Consider the following 10,287-nt stretch of genomic DNA (forward strand, 5'->3'; position numbering starts at 1 on the left):
AGAAGTTAGTTTTGCTATAAATAGGACCCCTCACTTGTCATTCAACACACACCTTGAAATCTTTCAACTCTCTCTCTAGAAAGTCTTGTATTCTTGCCTTGTTCTTGCTTGTTCTTCTTTGTTCTTAAGTGCTTCGTTCTCCAAGATAATGTGGAATAATACCCCAAGCGTAGGGTTTAACACGTCGATTGAAGCATAATAAACCGGAAATCCGGGATCGTACCCAAGGGAATAATTATATGGCTTGGTCGGATTTGTAGATGCAAGTAAGGGCTTTCGGCTTTTAGACAGCCAACTTTGTTTTACTTTAAACGGTGGAAATAAAAGGCTAAATTAAAAACAAATTAACTAGAGAAAAGATAGGCTAGGTCTAGGAATTATTAACACTCAAGACTCGAGCTAAATTACACTCTTCACCCAATTACACAATTTAAGATACTTGGTTAAACTTCTCAAATCGGAAGATAAAATGACTTGAAAACCAAGCTAGCTCTAGAATTCATTTGACAAATACCTCGAGCGACAGAGCTCTAAGCATCATGTGTGGTGGGTAGGCGATGCTCCCACCTACACATGATCAAAGAGGTTAACACCTCGGTGATTTGACAAACAAACCCGAACCCCACATCAATTTTCAAATCAAAGTTTAAAGCTTTATTGGGTGCAAAATGCAATTTTCGCCCGAGCCATGAGATGCTAATCACCCCATGACCTAACCTTTGAAACTACTCACCCATATTTAGAGAGATAAGAGCAAGTGAAAAACTACTTAGCATAATTGAAAAACAACACTAGAAGAAAACTAGAGATTAAGATAGATCGGGAGAAAATAAACAACTTTAATTAAAGCAACAATATCAAAAACTAACAACTAAAGGCAGAAATTAAAGTATTTAAAACTGAAAAATGAAGAACACTCAAGAATAATTTGAATTGCAATGAAATCTAAAGTAGATCTAGAAAAAGGTACTATTGAATCTATGCTACTTGTTTTTACAAAACAATGACATAAGCTTTTATACTTCGGAGATCTGCGCCTGGAATGTTTCCAAGATGCTCAGAAAATCTGCTTTTAAGTAGCTCGACATCGGTGCCGAACTAGTTAGGGGACTGGACTACTAAGGGTCTCGGCATCGATGGAATTTTTGCCTTGACATCGATGCCGAGCTGGTTAGCTCGATGCTTGGCCGTCATCCTTTGCCTTGCTGCCTGCCTCTTACTCGGGCAAATCTGGTTCTGCTCGGGCAAATCAGCTTCTGCCTTGGCCATTCAGCTTCTGCCTTGGGCAAACCAACTTCTGCTCGAGCAATGACATGCCTTACGCCTCGAAAACTCCCCTGTTTGGCGATTTACCTATAAAACAGAACAAAAACACTCTACAAGCAAACAACGTTAACAATAACTAATTAGTAATTAAATTAAATTAAAACTAAACACTAGCGCACCCTACATTACATTCTCGGGTGCTTATCATTAAGTTCTTCAAGAAACTCACCCTAGGCCGCCACCAAACCGCCACTCGACCACCCTTTCGATCCATAAAGTTTAAGTAGTTCAGTCAAGATCTAGTTTCGAGAGAAACCTTTCTCTTTCAAAATTACCGAAAGCTCACTGTAGGAAGTTACTCCGTCCGACATACTTATTTTTTCCATAGCCGTACCTACTGTCAAGAAGAACGGTAGATTTTTCCGTCCTCATTATCTCTAAGTATACGTAGTATTTTCCTTGTCCATTAAACTCTAGGTTTATTATGATGCTTGTATGTTGTAATGCATAAGAACTTGAAAGATATTTTACTAAAGTTTTGAAAAGGAAGGGGGTATGTGAATAACTTGACCTTATTTTTCGGAAAAACACATGTTGTTTTGAACTTCCCTAAAATGAGGAAAGAACGAATTTTGAAAGATAGAAATTTATCGTTTGATTGGAAGTATTCGTATTTTGATCTTTAGGATGGTTATGAGTATGTATACTTGAATTGCTGGTATTACTTTTCTTGTTGTAAAACATAAGTGATTTTCACTCCAAAGGCGTCTGTACATGTGGCGTTATGCTTTAAGTGGTAAATTTGAACTTGATTGATCATATAAAGTTGGATGATCTTGCTAGTTTAGTTTCAAGATTATAATGAATAATTTATGATTACGTATGTGAAAAGTCCTACCGCTGAGTCTATGCATGAAAACGAGACACAGAAATTGAGAAAGTTAGAGACATAACACTTAGGGTGTGTTAATGGCAATGTATGTTTTGAAACCGCAATGTGGCCGGACGTGGTAGCCCATTGTGTGTAAGAAAACCCGCAATGTGGCTGGATTTGGTAGCCCATTGTGTGGATTTGCGGAAACCACAACGTGGCCGGACTTGGTAGTCCGTTGTGTGAGTGAAAACTCGCAATGTGGCAGGACTTGGTAGCCCATTGCGTGGATTGTGAAAATCATAATGTGGCCGGACTTGGTAGCCCATTGTGAAGATTGCCAATGTGGCCGGACGTGGTAGCCTCAGTGGTAATATGGCTTGGTTATCCGTAGAGAGGAGCCAATGTAGATTTTGTGTGCCAATGGAAACCCGGTGCAGCGGAACCATTGTGAATATACTCAGGAGACCGGAATGGCGAAACCGAGGTTGGGTGTGTTAAAACGATTTTGGAAGTATTGATTTGGTACATGAAAGGTGAAACCAGTGATACGGTCTACGAAATGTTGCGTAGGAGAAACTCAGAAATCATGGACACCAACGATAGTTAATTAACGAATGTGGATGTGTCATTGTTAAATATTTTTGTTAGATATGCATGTACTTCGTGGAAATCGTTAATATTATGATCTAATGTGTGTAAGTTAAAGGGTTAGTGGGTATGAATTATTCTATTGAGCTCTCGTAGCTCATGGTGTTACCTTTGGTGACCCTGACATATTATATTGGTGGCGACGTTGGTATAATGTGTTAGATTTTGTAGATGAGCAAGGTGAGCTGTACACCTTGGAGGTTTTTAGAGTTGAAGAACTGGCTTGGATGGAGGAGCATGCGGAGCTGTAGTTAGGAACTCTAGTTTTCCTCCCTTTTGTAATGAAAGTACTCTTATGGAGGTTGTGATATAATAATGAGCTAGACTTTATTTTGAAATTTCAATAAAATTGTTTATTTAATGTACCCAAAATTAGGGGCGTTACATAAATAGAATTAAAGTGGACCCATTCGTTTTTAAGCTAGGATTGGCTTAAAATGGTATCGAAGCCGATTTCTTAATGTTTTTAATAAATCAATGATGTGTCAATTATTGATTCAACATGCTTAAACATAGAGGTTTACGTTGCACGCGTATAGAATTTAGTCTCTAATTTTAATTGTCTAATTTGTTTTCTTCCATTGGTATAAACTAGCTTCAGTAACGATCATATACCCAGTGGCGGATCCAGAAGTTGTCTACAGAGGGGTGACCCCAGTGGCGGATCCAGAAGTTGTCTACAAATGGGTCACCCCTTTAGGACCGGCTTTATTTATTTGAAAGTCGTAGGCAAACTCACATCAATTTTTATTATTTAATTCAAAAATGAGTTTATATATACATCAAATATTTTTCTTGTTAGTGTTAGTTAATTTTGAGCTCATAGAAAAAATAAAAAATGTTAAAGAAACTAAGTATTTTTTAAAAAATTTACGTGGAACTTATAGTTATAGGACTTGATTTGTGTGGCAAATGACATAATTTTAAATGACTTTGTAGTACCAATACTACATGAGTTAGTTTATGCGTGGGTTCGAGTCTCATCTTATTTAAAAATTTAAGGAGGGTGTTTTTTTTAACTATTGAAACACAAAAAAGAAAAGAAAAAGTAAGCTCAAGGATTCAAACTCATATCTCACGCAGGGAAGCGAGGCATCTTACCACTGGAACCATCAAGCAGATTTAGGCCCCGTTCCAGAATACCTTCTTAAAAATAAGTATTTATTTCATATTTTTAAATTTTTTTTGCACCGTATAAAAGATCTCATCGAAATCTTTCAAACAAGATCCATATTGCATATTTTTAGATTTTAATAAGTCTATTATTTTTTAGCTTGAAATTGCCTTCTTAAAAAATAAGAACTTATTTCACGTTCCGGAACGGGGCCTCAAAAATTTACGAGATATTATATATATATATATATATATATATATATATATATATATATATTACTTACTTACTTAGATTTGGGGGCTCTTCTTTGAGACCCAATTTTCAGGTGGGTCACGTGACCCATCTGGGCCTACACTAGATCCGCCCCTGCTGGTATACCAATCATAATAATATCCACCAACAGTTGGTCTATTTTGAGTAGCCTGGTCCAATGGGGATGACTTCTTTACCTTCTGTGTTCGAACTCCATAGAGCAATTTGTGTAATCTTAATCGCGGAAAGTGTTTTTAATGATTAGATTGTGTTGAAAGACTTTTCGCAGGAGGAAACTATTTTTTCACAAAGAGTCTTTTTAAAATCTAAATTATTGATTCCTGAGATGAATGGACGAGATGAGACTGAATTTAGAAAACCGAATTCTTTCTCTGTCCGCCCTTAATAATTCATCTTTTTTACGTGAAGCAGTTTGTGTCCGGTCCAATCGCAAAAAAGCCGAATCCATCTCTTTTTTGGTTGTTCCTGTTCAAAAAGGTTGGTACTCCCACTTGCATTATTGGGGCGGTTGCCGCCACACCGCATAGCCGCTTTCCACCTCATGACCTTCCAGTTCCAACCAAATTGATCTGGTAATTCAGAGGGTAAAATAGACAAAAGTGTAAAAGTTCGAGGGAGTAAAATGAAATTTCCCTCTAAATCAAACATTTAGGAGTATATTTTTACCTCCCAAGTCCCAATACAAAAATTCCACGGCATTCCTCTTCTTCCCTTCTCCCTCTCTCTAATCTCACACCTACCATTCCTCTTCTCCAGAATTTAAAAACTCCCAAGTTTGCTATGTTTGATTTTGGGGACGACCTCTTCATCGGTAGTCACAGAATACCATGGCTGGTATGGATCCAGCTAATAGTCATGCTTCTCCTCGTAATACTCCTTTACTATTTCATCGCCTTCGCTTTGGGACTAGATCCCTCCCCCGCCGCAGGCGCCGCTTCGTCTTCCGCCGTCCTCCGCCGCAGCGAAACCTCCAGACACCGACCGCTGCCGATCGCCACCGCTGTTTCTGCCGCCACCGCCGCTTCCAGCCGATTAAACACTGCCAAGGTGCGTTATCAATCAGCTGCCTGAGGCGTGCCTCTCTCTTGTCTTGGTTTCTCTCTCTAGGTTTAGGTCCTTTGGGATTGGTTAAAGAGTTTTTCTAGAAATACTTAGAAATCTTCTAACGGGCTTGGCTATTGTTATGTTTGATGTTGTTGGTGTATTTGGAGCTAATCGTTTTTTTTTTATTTTTAATTTGAGCAAATCGTTGATTTAGCAGCGCTGGGTGGAAAAATAATTCGTGAAAAATAAGACTAATCGGATATTGATGGCCACGTCATCTGATCATGATTCTACCATTGGACGGTGTTTCCTCCGGCCTCAAATGGGGCACCGTTAGTGGACGATGTATTTTATGATCTCTCAGGATTAGTCGAGGTGCGCATAAGTTGGTTGGACACCTGGTTATCAAGAAAATGTTTCTACCATGTTAACGCATAATTACAAGAAAAGAATGTGCACATAATTAATGGATGATTAAGTTTCAAACTGGTATAGTGTTGGTCAACTCCCGAAAGAAAAGTTTGGGGCACCGTCACATGGAGCTCCAAGGGCATGGAATAATTACTCCTAGGCTGCACAGTGGTTTTTATGTATTTTTGGTTATTATGTGGCATTGATGGATTCTGTTTCATTTTTGCCATGGAAAAGTTCAAAACGCGTAGGAGAAGAGAAAGTTGAGAATATCTGACATTTATTTAGTAGTACTTGTTTTTGGTAGTGCCACGGGTAAAGGTATGTTTGGTAGCAATGTCAAGAACTTTATGGGTTAAATATGAGCTGTTATTTTGTCCATTTTTTTCCCCTTTCTTTCTGCATCCTTGGCACAGGCCGTATTTATTGGGATGATTTGCAAACTTGTAGTATAGAAAAGTATATACGTTAACAAAAATGCTACGAGCACAGATTTGGACACTAGTTTCCGGAACCGTCCGATATCTATGAGGCCCATATGTTGATGCTTTGCATGTTAAGTTTCACTGGTTTTCAGTATGTTGAAGTTTACTCGTTTAGGACAGTTGGTGCCATTACTTTGAATCTCCCCAACATTTATCCTCAACCTTGTTTATGTCTGGATATATATTATCCTATGTTGAATCTGGGGAGTCCTTCAATTGTGTAGAGATAAAGGCTGACATCCCTTGTTAACCACTCATTGGAAAAATAATTTAGCTTTCATTGTCACTTTGAATAGAGATAAAGGCTGACATCAAAAAAAGCCTTCATTTTCAGTTTGAAAGATGCAAATGAAGTGATAATCATTTTATTGAGCATTTGATAGGTTAGAAAATCGTTTGATTGAGCATTTTATATGGAATTTCTTATCAAAAACATTTTATATAGAAGCTCAGATTTTATATCTATATTATGGGCAGTTTTAATGGTAATAACAACAAAGTTGAAAGACCAACCACATATTACTCACTCATTATAATTAGGTTTGTACTCTCTCTTTGCTCCATTTTTTTTCCTTGTTGAGAGTGGGGCAGTTGGTTTTTTTTTTTTGGAGTGAGTGGGTGGGTGGGCCAGTTGTGTTAAAACATCCAACTTCAAACCAATTGGCAAAGAGTGGAGAGGCGGCTCAGGCTCATATACTAGTTTTGGAGATGTGGGACAAACTCCAACAAGTTGTTTTGATCTAGGTTGGAAATTAACTAACATATTTGTAGCATGGAAATTAATCCAACATATTTGTGTCATACCACTGCGGAACTTATTAGATAAGGTGAATACTAAATGACTTCGAAAATTTCTAAAGGATTACTTGAAGCCGGGCATTTAATTAGGTGGGAAAACATCTTCCGATCAGGTATACCCTTTGTAGCATGGGTACTTCGTTGGAGGTCACATAACAGTGTCAGACACTTATTAGACACTGACACTCTCTGGACATGTGTGTGACACTCAATTCCGAAGTGTCCTAGTTCTTATTAACATTTTTTGTTTGAACACTGTGGGGACACTCTAAAAAATGATGCTGACACTCGCAAAATGACTTGGGGGTTTTAACTGTAAGAGTAGACTCTAATTAAAACTTTTTGAAGTTTTAGTTTTTAATTGTATGACTTATAATGTTTTATGAACTATGAAGATGCGTAAATGATGAAATATTTTTGGTTGAAATATTGTTGTGAATGTGCAATGATAAATATGATTTAGGGTATATATGGTGTTACATCTACAACGTTATTTTGATTTTTTTTAATGTGTTTATATTTTTTAAAATGTGCCCTCCAACTTGTCGTGTTCTCCATTTTTTTTAAAATTTTTTGTGAGTGTCAGCGTCGTGTCGCTTTTCTGTGTCAGTGCTACGTAGAATATACCTCGTTGATGCCTTGACAGTCACATAGTGAATTCTATTTACGGTAATCTTTTTTCATATTGACAGGTGTACCCTGATTTACCAACTGAGTGGTAAACTGGTAATCTTTCTCTTGTCAACTGAAGATTATTGATTAAATTAACTGTCAGGGACCTAAATTTTGTTATGTCATATGTGACCATCAGGTCAACACGCAACCAACACAATCCTAATTCATCCTTAGGCTTCACACAACTCTTGGGCTTTGACAAGACTTGGCTACGTGGCGTAGAGAGAAATCCTACTTTCACTGTGGCACCAGCTGATCCAGGAATAAAAGGAACTAGGGGGTGTCAATGATAGAAGAATAGTATACACCACTCAATGGACCCTGAATTCCACTCGTCAATTGATTGCAAATAGAAAAAGGGCATGGTGTCAATCGACTATCATTCTGACCAGTTAACTTAGTGTTTGTGTTTATGGTGACATTACCTTAATGCCCATGAATTTTTTAATCTGGTCGTACCAGTATTTGTTCTGTTGTGGTCAGCAGTAATTTTTCAATTCAAGTAAATACTTTAGAAAATGGGTAAAAAAGAGAACCTTTTGTTTGGACTTGGAGAAATCAAAGTTTCTGGAGTTGTCCCTGGATGTATTAGAATTTAGATGAGATAATATCGAGGGGAATTTTGTCCTCTATTCAAGGACAAAAGGAAAACCTCAGTCGTTTTAAGGTATATTTAATATTTATTCCTCGAGACTGGACATTTTGCTTTTTGATCCTTGTCTTAGGTTTATATCTTTATTGTTGACTACCGTTTCGGTACACTATTTTACTTATATAAGTTCCAAAATTTCTCTCTTATTTCTTGGAGTCAAATTCGATGAATGACCAAGGAGAATTGGAGTGAAGCTGGAACAAGAAAACAGACGATAAATTCAACATCATGGCATGATTATAATTCGAAAAGCGAAGATAGGAGCCTGAAATTGAATACGATAACTTGGGATCAAATTTATTGCAACTGACACCCACCCTTGTAGGTTCATTTTTTTTTTTAATCTGATATTGTAGGTCCAATTGGCCAACGAAAATGGTTTTACGGTCTCAATAAATTTTTTTTGGCCTAGTGATGATGTTTTAGTACCAGTTCTCATAGTTATTTATCACTATTGGGTTGGAATGCAACAATTTTTATGGTCAACTCCCCGGGAAAAATTCGTGGATAAATAAGTTAGGTTACGAAATGGTAAAATTTGGAGTGTGATGCTCTTGTGAGATGCTAGACTAGAGTGAGTTTATTTGAAAAGGAATCTAGTAAAAATAGAAGATCAAGAGGTGAATGTGAACTGAATCAACTGATCTTTTCAATTAGAACTCTGCAATGCCAACTGGGACCAGAATATGACATTCTAAGAATGGCCTTTCCATTCTTTTTCTGATTTCCCTAGGTTCAATAGACTGTTTAATTTTCATTTCAACTAATCTCTATATTGATTAGTACGTGAACCATAATGTGGTAGTTCATATAATAATTGCAGGCGGGTGAGAGCCATAGTATTAGAGGTGATGCGGGAACAAGCACAAGCAGAAGAAGAGTAAGGAGAGAAGAAATCCAAGAGAGGGAAGGAAGCTCTTCAGCAAAGGATGCAACCGATGCCCCAGCTTTGGATCGATATTACCACCCGTGCCATTATCTAGGGTGGGCTAGACAAGCTTTTCTCAAGTGTTTGGGCTTGGATCCCCCCTCAAGTAATCCTTCCTCCAACACCAGACACAGAAAAGAAAAATGATGTATGCATCCCTCCCTCTGGCTCTGTGCACTCAGATATATAGATGTATCTGTCACATATAAGCATATATCTGAATATATATGTAAAACGGTACAGTGGAAGTTGGTCCTTAGGTTGGTTTTTTCATCTCCGTATGCATGTAAAATGGTACAGTGGAAGTTGGTGGTTAGGTTATTTTTTTTCGAGTCCTGCTACCGGTACAGATTTTTGTGCACAGATTTAGTTGTGGGGCCCACCACGGGTCCCACACAAATCATCCAAGCCGTTCATTAAATGTAAAACATTTTTTCAAGGGTCTCCGTAAAAAATAAGCTCAATCCAATACCTATAGGTGCTTCATCCAACCATCTAACTTTTCATTCAGATTTTCGGATAATGAAAAGTTATACGATTGGATCGAGCATCTATAGGTATCGGATTGAGATTATTTTTTACGGGGACCCTTGAAAAAATATTTTACATTTAATGAACGGCTCGGATGATTTGTGTGGGACCCGTGGTGGGCCCCATAACAAAATCTGTGCACAATCTGTGCACAGATTGTATGTGTGTGTAGCATTTCTGTTTTTTTTCAAAGGAAGATGTTTTAACAGAGTTCTTGAAATGATTGAAAAGTGAATGAGCATAATACCTGGATATTGAACCCAAGATGGCGTAAAAATGTGTAAGATATTGATTCATTGAACCATTGCATCTCTTTTAACACCCGTATCCCAATATGTGTGTCAACTGTAATTTTAACACCCGTATCCAAATGCACATCTTTTGATTGTATTAAAGTCCTTTTCAAGGATGAATTGGATTCCACAACAAACATTGGTTATCACGAAGTTTTGTTATAAATTATGTGGTAGCACAATCACTACTTCTGTTGAGGGTATGTCGTTTAAGATAGTTTATGTATTTTAGTAGGTAACTTTTCAAATGATTTACTGTTTGTGTCTACTTCTACATGATTGGTTTGAAAATACA

General features: G+C 37.5%; 1 protein-coding gene across 2 annotated transcripts; it reads left to right on the forward strand.

Moving 5' to 3' along the window:
• The first annotated feature begins 4,855 nt into the window (after window positions 1-4,855).
• On the forward strand, window positions 4,856-9,958 carry LOC131304343 (uncharacterized). Of its 2 annotated transcripts, XR_009192376.1 has the most exons (3): window positions 4,856-5,222; window positions 9,064-9,480; window positions 9,872-9,958. XR_009192376.1 is itself a non-coding variant. In XM_058331562.1 (2 exons), exons 1-2 carry the CDS (start codon window positions 4,956-4,958, stop codon window positions 9,313-9,315), a joined length of 519 nt encoding a protein of 172 aa, XP_058187545.1. In that variant the 5' UTR covers window positions 4,856-4,955; the 3' UTR covers window positions 9,316-9,497. The 2 variants fall into 2 exon arrangements, 1 of the variants encoding a protein (XP_058187545.1); XM_058331562.1 differs by lacking the exon at window positions 9,872-9,958 and having other exon boundaries at window positions 9,064-9,497.
• The last annotated feature ends 329 nt before the right edge of the window (window positions 9,959-10,287 follow it).

The sequence above is a fragment of the Rhododendron vialii genome, chromosome 10a (genome assembly GCF_030253575.1).
Source record: "Rhododendron vialii isolate Sample 1 chromosome 10a, ASM3025357v1".
In the NCBI taxonomy this organism is placed as follows: Eukaryota; Viridiplantae; Streptophyta; class Magnoliopsida; order Ericales; family Ericaceae; genus Rhododendron; species Rhododendron vialii.

Excerpts from the sequence above, each read along its gene's own strand:
- LOC131304343 (XM_058331562.1), top strand. The coding sequence starts at position 4,956 with ATGTTTGATTTTGGGGACGACCTCTTCATCGGTAGTCACAGAATACCA. Across the intron at positions 5,223-9,063 it reads GCCGATTAAACACTGCCAAG|GCGGGTGAGAGCCATAGTAT; the intron begins GTGCGTTATCAA and ends TAATAATTGCAG.